This window comes from Pseudochaenichthys georgianus, chromosome 20 (assembly GCF_902827115.2).
Source record: "Pseudochaenichthys georgianus chromosome 20, fPseGeo1.2, whole genome shotgun sequence".
NCBI classification, from domain to species: Eukaryota; Metazoa; Chordata; class Actinopteri; order Perciformes; family Channichthyidae; genus Pseudochaenichthys; species Pseudochaenichthys georgianus.
Genome location: NC_047522.1, coordinates 8,692,665 through 8,716,121, shown reverse-complemented (window position 1 = coordinate 8,716,121; position 23,457 = coordinate 8,692,665). Strand labels below are relative to the sequence as shown.

Here is a 23,457-nt window from a genome sequence, read left to right as displayed (position 1 = left end):
CAGAAGGGGAATGATCTGCTAATAAGATGTCGGACAGGAAGACTAAATAGCTGCTCTATTTTCTAAATTGTGAAACAAGGGAGACAAACTACTTTGGGTGTAAACGGGGACCAATAAGGCACTGCTCAGGCTACTCACCCATGTCTGGTGAGGATGGTGTGGCTCGGCTGCTCGATGAATTGGTCTCCAGTGGACACGGCATGTTTAGGTGAGGAGAGGGATGAGTGCCGGCTTGCCTTGGGTGAATTGGGTGGCATCCCTGTGACTGAAGAGTCTTTGGCGGGCACCGTGGCAGTTGAAGACATTGATGTCACATCCATGTATGAGGAGGAGGACGGCAGCTCAGGAGGAGCAGCTCTGCGTTGATTCTCCAGGTTCATCAGCCTCTCCCTCTCAGACAGCGAGTCCACCCTGGTCCGATTAACCTCGTATCCCGGGTCTGGTTGACTCTGCTGTGGTGCCGTGCGTCCCGCCCTTGGGCTCGTGACAGAGGTGCTATTGTAAGAACTCCGGGTGATGTCCCTCCCTTCTTCCCCCACTGATTCCGCTCGGATACGCCTCTCTGAGCCTTCCAACTCCTTCCGTGTACGAGTGGAGCGGGGAGGTGGTACCACGTCTGGCTCCTGATCTAAAGAGATGCCGTAGCGCTCGGCAAGCTGCCGGCGCCGCTCCGCCTTGTAGCGTGCGATGCGTTCAACCTTAGACTCAGTCTCAGGGTTAATGGTGGTGGAGTCTGAAGTGTGGACAGGCTCTGGGAGGATGGAGGTCGGGGGGTCAGGTCTGCACCGAGCTCTAGACTGTCGCTCTGGAGCCTTGGGCTGCGACTCTGGGCTTTCCAATGCCTCCATGCTGTACCGCTGGACTGTAACTAGAAGAAATCGAGAGGATAAAGGTCAGTCATCCTCATAGATGCACAAATAAAGTGTCAACAAATTGTCTAGGTACTGTACTTACTACCACAGGGCTCACAGGGATCAGAGGCCCTGGTGTATCGGGGTGTGTCCTCCTCCAGAAGCCGGTTCACCACCAGGCTAGGCAGCAGGGACGGATGCACCTCAGCATCGATGCCCTCCAACCGCCGAGCGATACGCTCCTTTCTGCTGACATACACACGGAGGACAGGAAGGAAGAAGTATTCAGGCATGTTATTAACTTGCACAATATTATCATTATCAGAAACCCAAGCAACTGTATACCCTTATCCATCTTACCTGTTCATTTCCCAGTCACTTGAGCTTGTGGTGATGCCTTCAAATCGTTTCCTCAATTCAGAGACTATAGAAAGAATGAAAAACACATCTTGGCTCAATATAAGGAAACCATCTCAACCAAACTAAACTGTTAATTAAGACGACATGGATATTTGCAGGTAGGATCTAGAAAAAAGAAAATCTAAAAAAGATTGTCTATTATTTGTAGGATTAGGGTTAGCAGCATTTTACTGTGTGAATATAGTATTGTATCTGCAGAACCAAAGCAAAACCAGCTTTTAAAAACCAGCCATTTATATCTGATGCCCTAGAAAAAAGTAAAAAAAGATGTTCACTACTGACAGCTGAGCCTAAGGGGCTTTTATTCATCTGGGATCATTTCCCAGAAAATCATGCTGTTCTTGACCAGTTTTAATTTAACATCTAATCTATATTAATCGCCCATCGGTCTACTTTACAATTTCCCATCCAAAACTTGTAAAAAGCTAATTAGGGGTGTCCCTTAACAGCTCATCAGACGTTTATATTCACCTTTCAGTTGGATTTAACGGGACCTTAACCCTCTAAATAACTGTATCTCTTTATTTGAGTCAGTAAAGAAATTCCAGTGCAGTGTGTCATACTATTAAATGTGTGAGGACCGTGCTTGTAGAAAAACAGGTTTTAGAGAAATCTTGACATGAATCCACCTGGCAAAGAGATAGCTCGTGCACAACAGTGACTTAAAAATCCCTGAGAAGGTTGATATGATGGGGACTATTTGCAAGCAGGCAAGAAAAAAAGAGAAAAAAAACCCCCCTTACTCACCTTTTGGGAGGTTGGCCAAGACACTAACATCTATATCGTCTTTTTCGTCGAAGGTGAATTCTTTCTGGAAGCTGAGGGGTGCAGGAAAAATACCAACTGTTATTGAAGAAGGGCTGAGCTGCAGGGAAGTGTGGGATATGTCTATAGGCCGACAGTGGTAAGGGGCTCAACTGAATTATTCTGAATTTGATCACACTTTCAACCAATCTATATTTAATGTGGCTGGAAGCAGGATTAGTTTGAACAAGAATCAGACAATTTATCACAGATAAAGCAAGGAATCATCCAAACATTACATTGTGATTGCAATGTGTGTATTTCTCTTCTTGAATCCCTAAATATTTATGTAGAAATTAGAGGGTTTTTCCCATCACACCCTCTTACAGATCCACAGCCTTTTTTCTCTTAGAATCATACTGAAGTCTTTTATGGATTTGATTCAAAACCACAATGTTACAATGCAGCTGTGAAAGAACTGGCAGATTCCCGATGTGAGGAAACAGTCAAGAATTGGAAAAACTGACTTTGTGGCTTTTTTCATTCCAGCGAACACAGAGTTATGAACACATTGAAATACATCGTCACTTTATACCCTTTTCTATCATAACAGCATCTGTTTTCATGACTGAAATTTCCCAACATCTACTTCCTACATGCACAATGTTTTCAGGTCAGAACCACACCCACGCACAGTTTGGCACCACAGTGGTGTCACAGTGTGCTAAGTCCTCGCTGCTGTAAAGGAAACTTTCTAAATAGAGGCTAACATGTAGACCTAGAGGTATTTTTGAACCTCTGCCAACTACATAATGCTGAGCAATCCGTCTAATGCTGCAGCAGGGAGCTTTTACCCTGCTACGCAGCAGAGTGAGCTTATCTTTGACTTTCTCAGAAAGCTTGGACACTGGCCTATCTGAAACATCCAAGCTGTATCTGATACACTGCTATCTCTTTCGTTCCTCAATCAAAGTAATACACCAAGGATGTGTATATCTAGGGTATGGCTTGATAATCAGCATTAGTGTCTTTTGAAATGATAAATAGTACTTTTTTTCTCTTACAAATATAAACTTGAGGTAGTAGTAAGCAATATAAAAAGGACATAAGTTCCATGCATGCAAGGGCTTTGCTACGACAGTGTGTTAGAAATTAAAATCAATGTTTTTAATGGCATAAAGTACCTTAAACATACCGTCAGTTTAAATGCTGTTTTATACTGAAAAACCAGAAGTTCTTGTGCACAACCAGTTGTTAAGCTTTTATTCTAAAAATCCTTCATCTCCGGTTAGCATTTAGCATGAGGCTAATATACCATTTACTATCGAGGTGAATTTAGCAGCGATATGATATGATGTTGCACCGAAACCTACTGATTTCAACACTACAACTATAGAACCAAGATATTATTATTGTTGGATAAGGTACAGTTTATTTGAGTACGTTATTGTTTACAAATGTGGGTAGCATGTGACAACATCCGGAACGAACGGAAACCAAACTGCCGTGAAGTATTTCCTATATTTTTTGGAGTATTGATTACAGCGTTTAGAATGTGTTAAATGAAAAGTCATGAAAGAGTTAAGGAGGAGAAAAGTCGTGTTTAGATATATATTGAATGTACAATGTCTGTATCCTCTGATAACGTAACAACGGACATTAAAACGTGGAGAGCCGGCCCGCAGGGAGGAGCCAGCAGAGGATATATAAACAGCTGGACCAGAGGGGTTCGCTCTCTTTCACCAGAGCCAGAACACAGCTGTTTTCTGCCGGAACATTCTTCTGTTTGTGACATTACTGCGCCATATTTTTAATTAAAGTAACCACATTTGAACCTTCTCAGAGACTCAATTAGTCTCCTTTTTTAAAGCTTCTCTCCTGGACACGAGAATAAAGAACACAGATAACAAGTGTAAATGTGTCTGAAATAACCACTCCTTTAGCATTAAAGTTACAAGTAGTATAACCTAGATCTAGAGAACTAAAGAAGGATATAAAAAAGGCCAACATGTCTAAATGATTATTTCAATTGTTTCACTCAAAGATAAAATAGTCATTTGACTGTAGCATCTTTAAAACTATTTTTCAGTAGGCTACTACTGCCTGAGAATCCAAAACAAATGATTTTTTAAATAAATGCTGCACATAGGCTTCACAGGACGTATTGATGTCAAATCACTTATACATGTATAACCTGGGTGTTTTTGGGTGTTCTTACCTCAAAGCTCTCTTCTGTAGCAATCTGGGGTTGCTCACTTTAATTGGGGTCTCACTCCCAAGTCCTGTGAACAGAAGAAAAAGAGTGTAACATTTAGTTATGTCCCAATGCTCAATCACTTGAACAGCATAACGTTCAGTTTTAGCTTTTAATTAACCGACACACATATTTCCAAGGTGAACCTGACTGTCGGTCTGCAGCTTCTTGGCACACAAACGCATTAGGTGGACTTCCACAGAGAATCAGGTGATGTGGAAAACAATAATCTGCCTGCCTGACTGAATCCCATCAAATACTAAGTGATCTGTGTAGTTAAAAGCCACCTCAACAAATGGCGACAAATCATCAGACATCCGGAGACAGTGACTGTCTCCATGTTAAGTATCACTATATGTGCTGTGCATGAGGTCATATCTTAAGGGGTTTGATGGAGGAGTGACTGCGTGTGTGTCACTGAGACAGGCGCTGTAAAGTCTGATCGCACGTCAAGGTTGCAGTGCAGCTGGGACAAAGCCAGGAGGAGCGTCGCACATCAATGTCACTGGGCAGCACTTTCTAACCGTCATGAATACAGATGGGGACAGCATGACGAGACAGAAAAAACAGACTTTCCCTAAATCTTACAAACACACTATTTTGGATTAAACTATTAGACATACTGTACAAGAGTAAACAACCTATCCCTATAAAGTCTGGTGTCTATTAGTAACAGGAAACAAGCTCAACATGTGACATAAACACCTGCCTACAAAGAAATAAAGCCTCATTACCACGAAAGAAGGGAATTAGTGAGTATATAGCATCATAAACAGTTCTGTGAGGAATGCCAGTTGTGTGGAACATCCCATTAACGAATGTCTGCATCAGTTATTCACTCTAAACCTCAACCGTGTGGTTTTGGCTGCCCTCGGACCTCAGAGTGGCCAGATCTGCGCTATTTTGGGACAAACATGTGGTCCCACTTCCACCCCATGCGAGTTCACCTCAGGGACGCCTACCGCCCCGACACCCCCTACTGCTCCACCCAAACCCCTAACCCCTAACCTCTCCCCTGAGGACGCACACCCCTAACCCCCCCATTCCAGATCTGTTCTTCTTTATGAAGGATGTTTGGGTTGATGCTTTGAATCCCTCCTACTTAAGCAAAACATCATTTGAGAAGAAGGAAGGCTTGCTTGGAGAGGGCGGTGTGCCTGGATTGTACCAGCTGGGTGGAATATGACGAGTGAAAACACAACAACTCATTCCTTACAAGCCTTGAATGATAATCCTGGTTATATGAGCCACTTGTGTTTCTTTTGACAATGATCCAAAGATTAGGTTAACAACACTATTTCAAAGTGCAAAACAAACAGCAAGATAAATCCTGAACACACACTTTGCTGGGCTAAATAAGCCAGTAAAAGAAGTGTTGAGTAACTGCCTATGTGTTAACAACATATGCAGCTCAATGTAACATCTCTTTCTAGATTTGTCTGTAAATGTAGCCTAGGCATGCTATGTATCGTTTTGTTTTTTAGAACACACACTGTATGATATGTCCTGAGTTGTAAATAGATTGTGCAAGTTCAGAATTTTGGAGCTTGCAGAGTGACAAGGCTCGAGAAAGGTCTGGAAGCAGCAAATGTTCAATCTGGTATACAGTAGGTAGGGGCAGGAAATATATCGATATTATGATGGTACCGTATTATAAAATTAGACATGTCATAGGGGGAAAAGTATACCAGCGTGTTTTAATTTCTTTAAAATGTCAACAATCACATAGCTTTAAGCACATGATACACTGACGCTGCCCTTGCAAAAATAGATCGTGGATATAGTAGAGGGGAGGACAATGTCATCTGAAATAGGCAGAAAATGACAGGTTTATACCCACAGATGGTGAGCCAAACCATTTTTGTGATGCGTTTGTAATTATTTTTGTTATTATTTGTAATTATTATGTCTTCTGCAGATCTCAATGACCCTAACCCCTATCATGACCAATAGTCATAAAGTTCCAAAATCTAAGGCTAACACCCTAGTTGAAAAATACCAGAATTTCCTTTAGACAAATCCATATGCCACAGTAAAGGTTATGAGCTGCTAGTTTGAAAATAACAAAAGTGTTTGTCCCTCGGGGGCAGCTGTCAGAGGCTAGTGTCAGGTCTAACCATAGTGTACAGTGTCTAACATATCAAGTTCTCCGTTTGTATTCCTTTTACACCTCATACAGCCTATATTTAGTGGCATGTACTGAAGACCATCAGGGACGACCCCCTTGAGAGCCTCCATACATTCGTCATTCCAGACACAGACATAAAAACCTCCACAATGATCACAGATGTGCCCGAGCCTTTGATGCTGGCTGTAATCTACAGAAACACTATGGCTGCAATAGCCGGGAGGGAATGGGCCAGGAATTCCTCAGCACCATGCCCCGTGTGTGTTGATGAGGCTGTAAAAGCGGCTTGACACTGATAAAACATGAGGATAAAATGATTTTCATGATTCAATGGAGTGTCATTCTGACTCTGAAGTGAGGAAAGGCTTTTATGTGAAGCAGTGTGAGAAAAAGTTTTTAGAGAGTACTTGTCCATGGACAAGTGAGTTTGGCAATTTACTTGTCCGAATACATTTTTCACTTGTCCAGAATGGACAAAAATTGGGGCCACTGGAATCTTCTTCTTCGTCATCGTATTTTACATTTTCCCACGGTTTTTACAACACCGCTAACGTAAGTGAGCGGTAAGATTGTACTGCATCACACAAAGGGTTGGGTATCGTTTGGATTTTAACGATTCCGGTTCTGCTTTTCGATTCCGGTTATTTTCGGTTCTCAGTTCCAGTTCTTTGAGAGGGTAAAAATAAGTCCCATGACAAACTGGGAGAAAAATATATTTATGAAAACATTAAGTCCTAATCTGTATTCCTATTTACAAATCACTTCATACTGTTGAATTTCTTATTGTTATTGAATACAATTATATAAAAATAATCTTTGCATTGTTTAGTTAGTTCTAAGTGGTGCAGTTTGAGAATGTACAATTGGCCCAGTGTCCTCTGATGTTACACTGCAACCTGCCTGTGAGACAGAGTCCAACCACACATGTCCAACACATAGGACATACATAACCTAATAATAATAATAATACATTATATGTATAGCCTATAGGCTTAGCGCTTTTCTACAACTCAAAGACGCTTGCACGCATTTATTTACTTTTACAAACACATGAGCTAAAACGCTTAATAACCTTCATTACGTGTTAGAGAAAGAACATAAGAAAGTTTGACAAAGATGCGGCTGTTAAACGGGCAGCGGATCTGCTGTGTGTAGAGAGAGAGAGAGACGCTGAGCTGCACCGTGCAGCGATCAGCTGATACGGAGCATAGAGAGAGCTGCAGTCCGCGGGGCTCGGCCTCGCTTCCTGGCCTCACAACTCTTATTAATCCCGGGACCGGACAATTGTTATTTGTTCCTACTCGGAACCGAGTTTTGCTTCCCAACCCTGCCACTGTGCTACACTTCCCGCTCCGCTCCGCCCGCCCCGTTAACTGTACAGAAAGCGGCGAGATGCATTTCCTTAGGAATCGACAAGCAGAACCGAAACTACATTTCTAAACGAACAATGGCGGACACGTACAATTTGCGAATGAGTTCTGCCTTTTGTAAACTGAATTTATCAATCATTTGTCAATAAATCAGGGCGAAAAACGTCACTTGTCCGGCGGACAAGTCAATTCAAAGATCTACTTGTCCGATATTGTAAATAACACGTCCCGGACGGTGGGACGTGTACTTTTTCGCACACTGTGAAGGTATCAAAGGTGTGAAAGAAAAATACTGTATTACACTGTCGGTTCAAAAAGGGACTTTAGTTATCTCTAGAAATGCTCGACTCTGGCAAATAGGACTTCAACTCACCTGAGGCGCATGTCAAACCTTAAAACACATTCAATATTAAATAAGGGAGTATCACCATTTGAATCAATCAGCAATGCTTACTCCATCCATGTCACATTAAAACACTCAGTGTGTTAACCAAAGAGGCATCAGGGGCTGAGCATATGTCCAAATTGAGGCACAGGATTAACTTCAAATCCTGGGATTACTGCGAGCCCAAAAGGAAACGTGTTGCTCTTTAACCGTTTGCATTACATCACAAAACATGGGCATGTGTGTGCATGGTGTTAACATCCCCCAACAGTTGGCCACCTACTCTGCCTACACCCTGCCTAAAGCCTCACTGACAGAGGCTTAAGAAGTAAAGCATGGCAAAACAGATGGAGAATCAGAAATGAGCTCAGGCCCGGGTTACAAACAGTAGTTTCAACAAAAAGATGTGAAAATAAGCCAATGATGTCATAAACCCTAATAACAATGAGTATACAAGATGCTCATCTCAAATTCTGGTGAGGAAACAGAGCAAAGGGTAGCTACACTGACACATCTAAACCCTTAAACAAATTTCAATACAACAAACTCCTTTCTCAAAATCCAGTTACTCTGCTCAAACTGTGAGCCACCTGTTGTCGATTCCCAGACAGTTCTAGCATGAAGAGGCCAGATCTCAGAAATTATTACAGAGAAGGATGGGGACGAGAAACACACATGGACCTGTGCACCCTAAAAACATGTAAATAAGTATTTTTACTGCAACAGTACATCATATTTTCTGAAACATATTTGTTCTGACAAGTGTATGACAGAGGTTCTGTTTACCAGTCACAACAGAAAATGGCACTGAGAAATGAATTGGTACATTTTCACCACATTTGGGGTTCAAAGGGCTTGGTGAAATATTCCTATATTTGCCAACTGTTAGCAATTCAGAAACGTGTTAATGCCTCAAAGGTTATTTTGAATTTCTCTGTACGTGCAAGTATGTAATATAAATGAAGTATCAGGAAAGTTCTCTGCCAACTAGCAAGGTTGCTAACTTAGAAAACATAGTTAAGTTGTAAAATATTTTATGCACACTTTCAACCATATTCCCCCCCCCCCCCCCCCGAATTGTGTAAATAATGGGATATCTTATGAATAATATAATCAGACTGTTTTCTCTGGCTTTCTGTTCGGACCAAAGTCAACACTGTCAAGATGGCTTTTTAATTGCTCAGCAACATAATACTTTAATGATAAAGTTTACCAAAATCAAACGTAATGCCTATTTCTTTGCAGATTTAATTCATTCAATAAAATCATTGTATTGAGTTCAATTAATAGTCCTTGAAATCATGGTCATTTTTTTTAAAAAGGTGTCCAACTTGCTACTTGCTTTGCTGGCTGGCTAGTTCAATTTCTAGTGAGATATGATTAGAGGTTTGTTATACAGCCCCCCTGGTACAGCCTAAAAATATATCCATACACTCAAGTTCACTTCCCTTAATCTGAGTGCAAGTAACTGTGGTGACTACAAATAGCTTCTTCCCAAGAACAGCCCCCTGCACCGTTAGAGTCCCTTATCTCTGCTACGTAGTGTCCTTGGAGGCTACAGCTGCAGTGCAAGGACAGCTGTTACTGTAGGAAGCAGGACAGAGAGGAAGGGAGTCTGCAGTTTGTAGCCTGCCAACTTCTGTGTGTGGAGCTCAGATTCCCAGCTCCACAACCAGAGTAACCTGTCCCCAAGCTCTCAGCCTGAGCCTCAAGTCTCAGCCCCGAGCTGCAGAGCCCCAAGTCGCTGCTCTTACCTTGGCTGCAAAACTTGACATGGGTCAGGTAATTCGAGATCCACGGGTTCCGGTACATGTTGGCAATAAATTCAGGGGGAGAGGGTCAGTCAGGAAATCAGGGAAGAAAGATGAAAAGAGACGCAGCTGCCTAAGAGGTGATGCAGCAACAAAAGCAGTTGTTCAGTGCTCCGGGACAGTCAGAGAGGGAGACGGAGGGGAGTCAGGTAGCTTCAGAGAGAGGTAGAGGCGAGAAGGAGGGGAGACAGTAGATAGAGACGTCCCATCCAAAGTGTCTGCGCAAGTGAAGTTGGTCCTGGTAAGTGGTGAAGCTGCAGCTCTGCCTCTTCTGAGATCCTCTCTGGTTCCTCTAACTAACCACTAGGGCTAACCAGTGCCCACCACAACAACCTGCAGGCTAAAAGCTGCTCAGCACAGGCTAAGCTCATTAGCCTGTGCAAGCAAATTAGGCTCCATTCCTTCTGCAGACAGGAGCAAAGTGTCCTGCATGCTTCAGAATGATCCTGAAGAGGAAACGCGAATGTGTGTGATAGAGGGACGGAGATAGTTAGGAGTGTCCCAGGAGAGCGCTGCCTTCCCTTGGCTCGCACACAGGAGCGGGATGCCAAAGAAAACGGTGCATAGCCTCAGAAAAAGGAGGGGAGAGAGGAGAGCGCGCAGGCAGGGTGCATGAGAGTGGAAATGAAGTGCGCAGGGAAAGAGGAGAAAGTTCAAATGCCCTTCTCAGCCAGATGAGAAATTCCAGTCATCTCTCAGCAGGGTGAAAATAAAAGGAACAGCACGCAGAGCGAGAGTGAAAGAAAGAGGGAGAGAGATTGAAAGAGGAGGTGGGAGGGACAACGAGAGGGTAAGAAAGAGAGCAATAGTGAAACAAAGTCAGGAAGAAAAAGGCAGAGAGAGTGTGTAAACAGTAACAAAAGACACATAATACTAATACTACTATTATGCCATACAGTGTGGTCATTCTGAAAACAGCTAAATGGAGGAACAAGGTCAATACAAATAGGTTGATTTATAGACCCCCATCCCTTACAATCAATTGCCCTTTTACCATACTCATCAAAAATGTTTGTGTGTCTCAAATCACGCATTAAAGGATATTCCCTGTGAGTCATGGTGTGTGTAAACTCATTTCCTACTGTGATTATGCTGTAAATGAATGCCAAGAACAACACAAAAGCACCTGCACACACACATCTCACCTATACATCAATGTGACGTAGTAGACGTGCTTATCATTGTAGTGAGAGGGCGTTGCAGAGAGGCTGGCACAGAGCCCAGCGCTGCTTTTCAGAGAGCAGTATCTTATCTTCCTGCTGCATAAAGAGCAAAGGCTGTCATCGCCAATATGCGCACATCAACATAAAGCAGACCTAGTGGATGGAAGCAGTCACAAAAGTCAGTGTCTCAATTGAGTGGTAGGGTGAAAAAGAATGGCAAGAATAGCAGTCAGATGACGCCTGAGAATGCTATTTCTGTGCTGTGATTTTTATAGATCTCTGTGCCTTTCTTCCAACTTCTTGTTATGTAAGCCACGGTTAAAAAAAAAACAACCTTCATGGACCAGGCTTATCACATCATAAAATGTGTAAGATCACATAAATCTGTCCAGCCTCACCATCACAGGTGTGTCAAAATGCAGCCTGGCTGACTGGGGTGAGTAAACTTTAGAGGTGAGATGTTTGGATCCGTTTCTAAGATGAGCTCATCATGGCTGCATGTTTGTGAAGTCTGCACACATACATCACAAACATGCCAATTCACACTGGGGGCGGAGGGGGAGCTGCCTCCAACACTTAAACTTAACAACAGCCTTCAGGGGTATGACAGACTGTAATTTATCAAACTTACTGCAAGACTGCCAGAAGATGATTAATAATAATAATAATTCCTTACATTTATTATAGCGCTTTTCCAGATGCTCAAAGCGCTGCACAAATACACATTACACATATCATACATGCAATGGCCATGTACTGTGGACAATACCCACAGGAGCAAGTTCAGGTGAACCGGCTTTACAGACGCAGCAGCGGCGGGTTTCACCCCTTGATCTGATAATCATTGCACAGCGCACTGCGCCACACCGTCCATCTTCACACATTCATCGAGGCACTTTTACAAGTATACATTGGTATCATACATGTACTGTGGACAATACCCACATGAGCAAATCCGGGTGAAGTGTCTTGCCCAAGGACACAACGGCCTGACGCAGTGGCGGCAGGAGCGGGTTTTGAACTGGAGTTCCCCAGCACCCCCCTTGATCTGATGATCAGATGCACAGACCACTGCACCACCCGTCCCGATTAATAAGGGGATATATTATTAATGAAGTAAAGAAGATCTCTTGATAATTATTTCACCTTATCTGGAGGTGATTGTAAATGTATGTCATTTAAATGGAAAGCAATGGGCTAAAGAGGCTAGCACTAAACGAAAAAATAAGTATGTTTGTTTCGTTCAAATTGCAATCATTGCTCTGATATATGATTTCAGCATGATACAATTCCACTGCAAGACAATAAAATGATCTAATTGAATTATCTCCCAGACCTACTTCATGTCTCGGTTCAGTCGCTTTCAGTCGGCACATCCAATGATCTTAGCTGCTACCAGCTTAAACACAAGCTTTTCAAAGCTTAAGGGTAAAGCATACTCATTACTTGTCAGACAGTTCAAAAGCTTCAGACAGTGTCATGATGTCGGCTCACTGCTACCATTTTGTGTTTCTTCAAAACAAAGAAAGTCGATTATCATTTACATATGAGATTTGTTATAATAAGTTATAATCCAAAATACGGTAACCATTCAACCAGGCCAACATGCTCTGTAAAGCACCCTTAAAAAAAAGGCATAAAATGTGATCATATGCAAACCACCAACACAGGTCACACTTTGGGAATTTTCATCATCACCTCTACACCTTCCACCATCTGGCTGTATGTATGTAATGTTTGTTTTTTTGACTCATCTACTACATGGATGACATCAGACCTACAAAACCACCTGATGGTTTCTACCCTGCTATTAGCAATGATGACTCTTTACTGCCAAGGATGGGCAAGACCTTACATGTCGCTGCCATGATGCAACACTGCTCTTGTTCTCTAATCTTTGTGATGGATCGTAGACAGAAATATGGGCCCGACAGAAGAGCCATGTATTCAAACAAAGCCTACATGCTAAAATGCACATATGCATTAACAATAAATTGATTTTTGTTGGCGTTCAGACCTTTTTTAGGTGTGCTGCAGCAGGTATGAGGAGTGCAAGCATTGTGTAGTGCTACATAAGCGGGAATTACTTTTGCTACACATCACAGACAAAGATTCAAACAGGAAGCCGCAATTCAAACAAACTGAGGTAAACCAGCTGAGTGTTGACTCCAAGAGCTAGCCTTGCTTTGAATTATGTAATTAAACTAGGAGGTGCAGGTTTACATCTAATGTATCCCTTAAGTGGCCCTTACTTTGTTTAGAAACTGTGTGGGAACTCATTTAGGTTTGCTTCTGTATACATTTACATACATTCCATTAAACAGCTTAAAATGGTTACAGGAACGGCAGCTCAGAAACCAGAAACTGGATCAAAGTTCAATGAGAATGAAATACTGGAGCCATTTTCTGCCACCAACTTGACAAAGTGGTGAAACAGATGTGTCAGGAATACTATAGCCATTTAAATAGGTCTTTCTAGGAAACTAAACTGCAATCCATATAGTCAATAACAATACCAATAGTTTTGAAGTAGCTGACAATTGACAATAACTTGATTTTCAAAGTATTGTTCTGACATTTTCATGACAAAACATACATGTATTAATGCTTATACAAGGCTTTTGTTCTCATCTGCCTCTGAAATGTTGCACTTAAACTCTACCCTAAAACAACTATAAAAAGCAAAACAATTTAGAAGAAAGGAGTCTTTGTAGAAAGAAATGCAGCTGGTTGTAAATAGTTGAAGATGTCTCAAAGTTTAAGGTAAACTCAGTTATAGTATTTAAAGTGTCAATTAAGTGAGCGCATTAAAAAGGAGTCAAGTTGTCAGTCCTACTGGAATTGGAAGCAATGAAAATCACTTTTAGTGTTATTGCTTAAAGCATGTTCAACTTGAGTTTCAAGTTTGAGCCCTGTTGGCAGTTTAGTTGATTAGGGTGAGAGCTGTTGACAGCATATCTTTCATCTGAATGATATGAGATGCAAGCTATCAAAATGCCAATCAATGCCTAAGGCAGTGGTTTCCAAAGTGGGGGTCGCAGAGGTATGGCAGGGGGGGGTGCGAGAGACCAGGAGAAAAAATGGTTATAGAAAAATAAATAATAATCATAATTTGAAAAATTATTGATTCGAAAATAATATGATACAGTACTATTACGTCTGGGCCTCTGTGTTTCATTAAAGCTCGGCTCTGTGTGTGTGTGTGTGGAACGAGCCATTTTGTGTGCGTGCGTGAGCGAGAGAGAGAGCGAGAGAGCACCGGTACCGGAGATTGTAGTTGTTAGCTTCTGGTGCTAGCGAGCTACGCTAACGGATACAAGGAGTTTTTTCAACAACAAGCTGGAGGAGAGTCCTCTCCTGTCGGACTGAGAGGCTCAGTGAACTAACGGCCCGTCCACGCAGCGGCGTGCGTTGAAGCTTCCAACGCTTCTGCCCATTCACTTTGAATGGGGTGACGTCACTTTTAGCCGAACTGCATCGTGGGAAGCGACGTGGAGCGTAGCTGGCGTGGCTCGCTGTAAAAGTTGAGCAATGTTCAACTTTTGACGCCTCGGCAGAAGCGTCAGCCAATCGAATCATATGCCAGTACAAGCTCTAGCCAATCAAACCGCTGCTTGTGTGTCAGGGGTGGGAGATTCATGTGATTGGTTGTTGGTCGAGTGTCAGACACGCCCGCTGGCAAGCGTCAACGCACGCCGCTGTGTGGACGGGCCGTTAAGGACTCTCTGAGTGTTTAGATAGTTAACTTTAGTCTAAGTTATCTCAGTGGGTCTCAAACGTTTTGGTCACCATTAATGTAAACAATTATTTCCGAGGCACACGTTTATATGATCATTATAGTTGTAAAAAAATAAGATAATACATGAAAAACAGGTATGAAATACTGACAGTAAAAAAATAATACAGTTTAAAAAGGAGAGTGATTTGTAAAATATCCATAAAGAAAAAGTAAATCTGTTTACAGTTCTGTTTCATATGGGTGTTGAGAGAGGTATCCATTGCTCTCAAAGTGCACCAGATTGATGCTTTTAACTTCAATATTTAAAAATAAATCTTCCCGGGGGAGCTTGCCCCCGGACCCCCCTATGTGAGGTCCACACACCACCTATAAAAATAGCACTTTACCCCTGCTTACACCTATATGCCTTGAGTCTTCATTGTAACTGTCACACTGTGTATTTGCGTGGGGAGTGTTGCAGTAGAGAATTCCACTGTAGCGACCGGTAAATTAATGGGAAACCCTAAATGTTTGAGCACCCTCTATGAAATGTCAAGCTACCCCACAGCACCCCAAAATAAATATCTGGCGCCGCCACTGAGCCTGACTATTTGTGTTGGGGGGGCCCGACTTAGTTTTTTTCTCCAAAGGGGGGGCCTGACAGAAAAAGTTTGAGAACCACTGGCCTAAGGCATGATCGCAATTGACATGTCATTTGCATAATGATGAAAGATGTAGTTATTAGATAAAATAATCTTAAATTGGATAAGTTCCAGCAAAGAAGCCTTTTAACTGACAAACAACTGCCAGTACAAATAAGGAGTTGAAAGTGGTTCAAATGTCAGTTGAACTTTATACTGCAAATACTTTCAGCTTGTATGTAAGCGGTCATGCCAGCTCAAAAGGATAATTTGTTAATACAAATTATGAAGTAGAATAAAAAAGTTAGCAGACTGATCTTTCGGTAAAATAACACTTGGAGAAAGGCACCTCTCTTTGAGATTAAACAGCAACAAGAGCCAGGCAGGTTTTGTTTAATGTCATAACAACAGAGCCACACCTCTCAACCAATCATCTCCCCAGATGTTCAGTCAGCTAGAAATTCAGAATGGATGCCGTTTCAGCCTGGACAAGCTCACATGTGCAGCCAGTCAGTGACTCATTATTAGATAAGTACTTCCAGGCAGTCCATGTTTGCACTTAAAATGACCTCTAGCGCGCAGAGGTATCCAAACAGGTCTGCTATAAGAAATAATTGCTTAATGGCTGCTTCACCTCGACATAGGAATGCTTTGGGATCTTTCCAAGCCATCTTAGAAATAAAGAATTGATGGCGTCCCCTAAGAAAATATATTTGCCTTGTCTGGTGAGAGAATGGCGCTGGGATCCAAAGCGCAGTGCCATAAATTCAAGATGGAGAGGAGGGGCGGTAGAGAATGAAAGGTACATATATTCACATGCACACTCCAAGGAAGTTGGAAGGTGGAGGCTAAAACTCAATTTTCAATGTTGTTGGATTTCTTTTACCGGGCATGTTGGCTTTGCAGCATTAAGCTTTAGTTCATATAAATGTCATCATAGATACATCAAGACAACTGACCTTTGTTGGCAATTGTACAGTGTATTAACACCCAGAAACACACATCTCAGCAAAATAAAACCGATACAAGAGGTCTTAAGTATGGGACTCAGTGACTCCAAGTGGAGTGCTCCAAAAAGGCCAGCAATGTGTGCCTCGAGGCCTATCACAGAAGATACATTTGGCCCTGGGCATCAGCCAGGGGCGGATCTAGAAAAATATTCATGGGGTGGCAAGAGGGTGGCAGGAGAATTTCAGGGGTGGCATCCCCTGGCAGAAGTATATGCTGATTTAATCGCAGTCATATCAATTAAGGTTAACTTGGAAAGCCACAGTATTGATATTTTAACTGAATAACATTAGGTGACATTATTGTGGCACATCAGTAAAGCCAAACATATAAATATATAAGGTGGCAGACATAATTGAATGAATTTGACTTAGACCAGCAGGGGTACCCAGTGGCGACTGGTCATTAGGGGCAGCCCCACCTAGTGTCAGCAGAAAGTATTATAAATAATGATTACAAAAAAATGCAAAACAAACTGATTTGTCTGTATATTGCTGTTTTAGTCTGTGTTCTTCTAATTAGTGTCTACAGTGTGTGCCTATTGAGCTGTTTTGAGCAATGTGGGACAAAACCCGATCATGCCCCTCCCTCTCACTGTCTAAGTGAATGGTGACTGTAAAAACTACACTGCAGACTACACTACACTCAGAGTATTTTTCAATTGAATGTGTGTAGTAAAAAAATAATGACCATAGGGGCACTGAGCTGCCGTCATCTCACATAATTCAGAGATGATTGGCTGTTAGTACGTGTGCCGCGAAAAGTGTGTGAAGAGGAGACGAGAGAGGTGCAGTCTTAAAACCCGGAAGTAAGCTGCACATGGGTTCCCTCAACAAAAAAGCAATGAGATTTCTCCATAGGATTTTAGAAAATAGCTCCAAATAAGATCTGTGGGAAACGTACCTGTTAGATAAATGCACGTTTTGTTCAGCCGGATAATATCTACATGTCTACCCTACTTTTATCATTTTCTAATCATAAATCTATCGATTCAATTTATGATAGACTTTTGAAACTACAAGAAGATAAGGAGGACTTTTACAAAAAAGTAATAGAGATTTTTGTCAAGAAGGATAGCATGGACTTCATCTTCAAGTCAAGGTAAGACCACAATTTGATTGTGGAATAGGATCTTACTGAGAGTGAACAATTCAATATTTAAATGATACAATTACATTTTTTGGGTATCCTTTTGTTGAACTGTCTGTTTAAAAGTAATCGAAGCATCAGACTAAAAAAGCTTTTGAAAATAATATTATATTTTTATTTAGGTCAAAATATAATATTTGTAAACCTGAAGAGTCAGTGCCTCACCAGCCATGAACCTCACTGCACGTCACTGCACGTCACTGCAGAAGCTTATATATAGACATCTACGTTGTTTGTGCCCAACCACTTTTTTACAAATAAAAACGCCACTGGGGGTACCAAATCTATGCAGACTGCTGCAATAAGTACATTAATTAACTGTCTCGTCGATGTTTGTCTAAATTAATATGATACTATTAACAATCATATTATTCCTATCAGCTGTCAATCACTGTTATGATTCACATATTCAGTGTTATTATTAAATAAACTATATTTTTTGGAGGAGTTAATGATGAATGTTCCTCAAGATGCTTGCTCACCCTCCTTCAAATTTGAAAGACAAGTAATTACTATCATATATAAAAAGAATCAAAGGAACAGTTCAGCGCCCCACGACGTCATTGCAAACAGTTACAACCTTGACTTTACATCAGAAAGAACAAACATTAAAGAAGTGACTAACTGCATCAGTTGGGGTTAAAAAACGTGTATTCAGCTAAAACATATCGCTGCAGTTATTATCCAGTGGAAAGTCTTTACCTACTGGCCTAGTTAAATCAAAGTGGTTACTTTTTTTTGGCTGGGCAGTGTAGTTTTACACACCGTCTTATTTTACTTTATCAGGACTTGAAACTGTTTTTTGGGGGCAGACCCCCTCAAAGAAAAGATATATATTTAAACACATAAGGTCATCATCTTAACAGTTTTGTATGCTCATCGAGTCATCCATGAGAAGAGCATCAAGTTGGAATGCCTATTACAGCTGAATGCGGTGATTACCATCTTGTTCAGCAAAACGCCTCACAAACTGATTAAGATCCAAGATCCGTTTTGATTCAATGCTGAGTACAGCGAAACTTGACAGGCTCTTCTCTGTCATAGTAGACCGCAAATACCTCATTCCTTCCGTGTACTTGGATCCGAAATGCTTCTCGTTTTGTGCTGTCCCCCGTTCAAATGAAATCGCCGCCAATCATATTTCCACGCTCGCACCGGGGGAGGGGTTACAAGACTCGCGTCTTGTGCTGCATTCACTTGCACTCGGACATTAGAGATTTTCTCTCATAAATGTCCTATGAGCCACAACTTTTCTTTCAAAACAAAGCTGCCAACTGGGGTGGCAAGGCATTTTTCTGAGGTGGCAGCTTCCACCCCGTGCCACCCCGTAGAACCGCCACTGGCATCAGCTAAACCTCAGTTAGAACAATGGAAAGATAAAAGTAGTTTCCTTAGCCAAGAAACCTGTGTTTATTCTTTACAAAGAATCTGTGGAGCCTAACTGGGGTTATTTTAGAAAAAAATATGATCATAATAATACTCATAGGACTAACTACATCTACATTAAAGGACACCTATCATGCTATATTTGAACAATATATTGTAGGGCCATACCTATATAAAGTATATACATATATATTTTTTCCAAAATACCAAAAAGATCCTGCATTCTAGCCATGCCTCATTTCGCTCTATTTGCTCTTTCCAGCGCTGTTTTTGCAGGGGGCTGATTCTGTGAGCTGCTCTGAGATCAGCTGCTAGGCTGCAGCGGGGAGAAGAGGGGGAGAAAAAGAGATCTCCGTCCACCGTGTTTTATTCTTATAGAAGTAAGAAAAGAAGTAATGGGGCAGAAACCATCCTTTTTACGCAGCGGTCCAGACATAGAGATCAAACGGCGACACATATTCCGTTGCCAGTTACTTTGGCATTAGGGCAGGGATATCTAGATACTTTCCAAGGTTTGACATAATGAATTGTGCTACTTTTAAAGCAAGCAACGATGTTTTCAAATCTGTAATCAAAAAGCTCCTCAAAAACACTATCGAAGCAGTTCCTGCCGTTGCTACGTTCAAACAGTAACAACGGACTATTTTTCTTAGCGGATGCATGTCAATTTAAATCAATACAACTATTTTTTAAATCAATAAAATCATTTTCTAAATCTATAAATGCATTTCAATTAATATTGGGAGTCATGTCGTTACTTTGTCGAGAATCTGGCCATATAATAAGCGGGATAATGTGCACATTGCATAATGTGCCTTCATGCCGATCTAGATCCCTCCGCTTCGTGTCGGGCTCCTGATCAGCCTGTCGGTGTTTTTTTCCCCATAATGACGGCATCGCTGCACATTATCCCTTACATATGATTATATAGAGTCATTATTAATTTGTTTTAAAGCAGGAGGCGCAAAAGCTTGCCTCAGGGAGGGAGAAAAAGAGCCACAGCGGAGAATAAACAGAAGGGCAACCATGGCAACCATGCAAGGGAAGTTTTCTTCGCTGCTTTTGTGGCAGACTACAGCGCCACTTACAGGCCTGGCATATGAACTACAGCGTCTCCAGCGCTTTCGAGCAGCAATGGCCGGCCGTGGCCCAACCTCTCATTCCCCTGATACAGTAGGTGGAGAATTGACCAATTGCCGTAGCGCCACTTTACTTACGTCAGTAAAGTGTTCAAATCTGGATCAGTCTGTATCAGATCCGTTGCAGCACCTTTTTTAGAGATTTGGGTATGGAGGAAAATAGAGAGGGTTGTGTTTTCTGACACTTGGTGAGTTCCCTGGAACACCGGGGACACATATTCATGTATAAAAGACGTACAAAAGTGCATTTTGCATGATAGGTCCCCTTTAAATAACATTAGTTTTTGTTTTGTACAGAATTCTTGGTGTAAAACAAGTAAGCTAAAAACATTAAAAAGCATGTGTTCAGTGTAAAAATAAAAAGGCTTTGACATGCGTATATAACAACTAAGGGAAACTAAGAATGAATCAAATAAAAAAACAACCATGAAACCATTGTATTTACATGCTTAGAGTTAACAGTTACAACTATGGTATAATATTTTCTCCAAACCATCTAGATTATGGTGAATTCTCACAGGTACATCCTATACAAGGTTGTATGAATTACTTATGAGTCTTAATACGAAGACTTGTTGACAGACTGTCAACACGTATCTGGCAGTAGGCTCTCACAGCATCGCCAGAGACGGTCGGTTCTCTCTCACTTTCTGTCCCTTTAAAATTAGAAACTATTCTAATGGGAGGTCCAAAAACAAATCAAAAATTAATATGTCACTCCAGTGTCATTTTTTATTTAGGTGTTTAAGTATAACAAAATCACAAATGCCCGCAGAATGTTGTGCATCTGCGCCACAGCAGCGCGTGTCAGAGCTCAAGTCTGATGTCAACAGCCAAGGCAAAGACCCTAGTTCAAAGTCCTTTGTGCTATTAGTGGCCCATCATAAATTACTGCTAATTAGATTTTGAACTGGGACTGGTGGGTTTAAACTATTAAACTAAAGGAAAAGCTGTCATGTAGGTGTAAATATGCACTTAAGACCAACCACGTGAGACTACAAGGACTAAGCCTCCCGCTACATAAAGCCTGGAGATGATCTATGTTGGTCTGTAAACAAGGCAAGGCAAGTTTATTTATATAGCACTTTTCAACGCAAGGCAATTCAAAGTGCTTTACAAAAAATGAAAGACATTAAGCATTAAAAAAGAAAAGCTAATAAAATAAACATTAAAAAGAAAAATACATGGATAAAAGTTACAGTGCAGTCTAAAATATGAATAGATCAATTAAACATTAAAAGAAAAAGTACATGGATAAAAGTTACAGTGCAGTTTAAAATATGAATAGTTCAATTAAAAGCAGCGACAAAAAGAAAAGTCTTCAGCCTGGATTTAAAAGTAGTAAGAGTTGCAGCGGACCTGCAGGTTTCTGGGAGTTTGTTCCAGATATTTGGAGCATAATAACTGAATGCTGCTTCTCCATGTTTAGTTCTGACTCTGGGGACAGAAAGCTGACCAGTCCCTGAAGACCTGAGAGATCTGGATGGTTCATAATTTAGCAGGAGGTCAGTAATATATTTTGGGCCTAAACCATTCAGTGCTTTATAAACCAGCAGCAGTATTTTGAAATCTATTCTTTGACACACAGGAAGCCAGTGTAAAGACTTCAGAACTGGAGTGATGTGATCCACTTTCCTAGTGTTAGTGAGGACTCGAGCAGCGGCGTTCTGAATCAGCTGCAGCTTTCTAATAGATTTTTTAGTGAGACCTGTGAAGACACCATTGCAGTAGTCGAGTCTACTGAAGATAAAGGCATGGACAAGTTTTTCCAAATCCTGCTGTGACATTAGTCTTTTAATCCTAGATATATTCTTTAGGTGATAGTAGGCTGATTTAGTAACCGTTTTAATGTGACTGTTGAAACTCAGGTCAGAGTCCATGACTACACCTAGATTTCTGGCTTCATCTGTTGGTTTGTACATTGCAGACTGAAGCTCAGCTCTAACTTTTAAACGTTCTGCCTTGTGGACACACAAGGACACTTTAGCCTCATCTGGCTGAGGCACACTGATGGACAGGGATCCCGCTACAGGAGACAGTCACACAAGTGTCTCAACAAGTGCAAATAATGTTTCTAATTACTTTCTGGTTATAACTTAATGTGTCACTTCTATCACAGCACATTTGGTTGAGGTTGTGGTTAGGGTTGCCAGAAACTGACCATGATCCAAATCGATTATTCGGCAGCCCTGGCGAATAATAATCGATTATTCGACCGACCCCCCGAATTCTACTTTGTATTGTCCCGGATATAACCAGCAGTGTCCCAAATTTAAATTTGTATCGTCGCCCCCCCAATTATGCAGAATACATATAATTTGTCAGTTAATCATCACACCATAGACTCTGGTCCACCATGTAAGTTTAAAATACTTATTCTTTTAAACATATCATATAACATATACAGATCAAACATATCATATAACATATACAGATCAGCCATTAGTCTGATCTGTTGCCTCTCCTAGAGTAGAAGGGAAGAGAGTTGTTTTAAGACATGTTTTTCTATTGGTTCTCAATATCCAGACTAATGTATCATTGTCATGTCAACATTGAAGAATTCTGATTTGTATTTTTCAATTCAATATGGTATGGCTGTATGGTCTCTGTGTTTTATGATCGGAACCCTCTATCTGGCAATAAAAGTGGTATGAATGATAATAAAAAAACAGAAGTTCCATAATACAGTTTAATAAATGTATCTATCTAAACAGATCTTCACATTTACTATTTACATGTATGTAGTTGCTAAACATGGGTCGTCGTGTTCTCTGGCCACTTTGCCACCACTTCTCAACTGCCTGCTCTGCATTATAGTCCTCAACCTCAGGGCCATGCAGAGATATACGGAGGAGGGAATTTAGCATTTGGTTAGAGAGGGATCCTCTCCAGTCAGACTTGATCCTTTTCATGCAGGAGAAGCCTCTCTCACAGCATGATGTTGACATCGGGAACACAAGCAGTATCTCTACGATCATCTGCATGTGGGGAAACTGTTCAGGCCTCCCTATGGCACCTTGCAAAAGTCTCTGCCATAACACCTGAGACTGAAGATGCCTGAACACAGTGGAAGCCGTCTTCCACTGTGGTAAGTTAGTTGTCTTAAGTGTCAATGTTAGCTAGCGCTAGCGCGAGCTAGCGTTAGTTAGCGCGAGCGCTAGCTAACATTGACACTTAAGACAACTAACTTACCACAGTGGAAGACGATGCATCATGACCAGGACTTGGGACTTTCTCGTTTCTGGAGTCGGCAGAATTGGCATTGGGGCTTGCATCAGGGCCAGGGGGCT

General features: G+C 41.5%; 1 protein-coding gene across 20 annotated transcripts in view; it reads right to left on the bottom strand.

Annotated features, from left to right (window-relative positions):
• svila (supervillin a) overlaps positions 1–23,457 on the bottom strand; it is a 69,499-nt gene that overhangs the window by 32,447 nt on the left and 13,595 nt on the right. For 9 of the 20 annotated variants that reach the window (XM_034108222.2, XM_034108224.2, XM_034108225.2 and 6 more), the window contains exons 1-6: positions 9,907–10,617; positions 4,234–4,297; positions 2,019–2,089; positions 1,212–1,275; positions 955–1,100; positions 139–868 (exon numbers count right to left, since the gene is read on the bottom strand). In XM_034108222.2, coding sequence (XP_033964113.1) covers positions 139–868; positions 955–1,100; positions 1,212–1,275; positions 2,019–2,089; positions 4,234–4,297; positions 9,907–9,964 — 1,133 coding nt within the window. In that variant the 5' untranslated portion in view covers positions 9,965–10,617. Of the gene's footprint in view, positions 1–138; positions 869–954; positions 1,101–1,211; positions 1,276–2,018; positions 2,090–4,233; positions 4,298–9,906; positions 10,618–23,457 lie in introns of those variants that run through there. The other 11 variants (XM_034108233.2, XM_034108231.2, XM_034108241.2 and 8 more) reach the window with 5 other exon arrangements.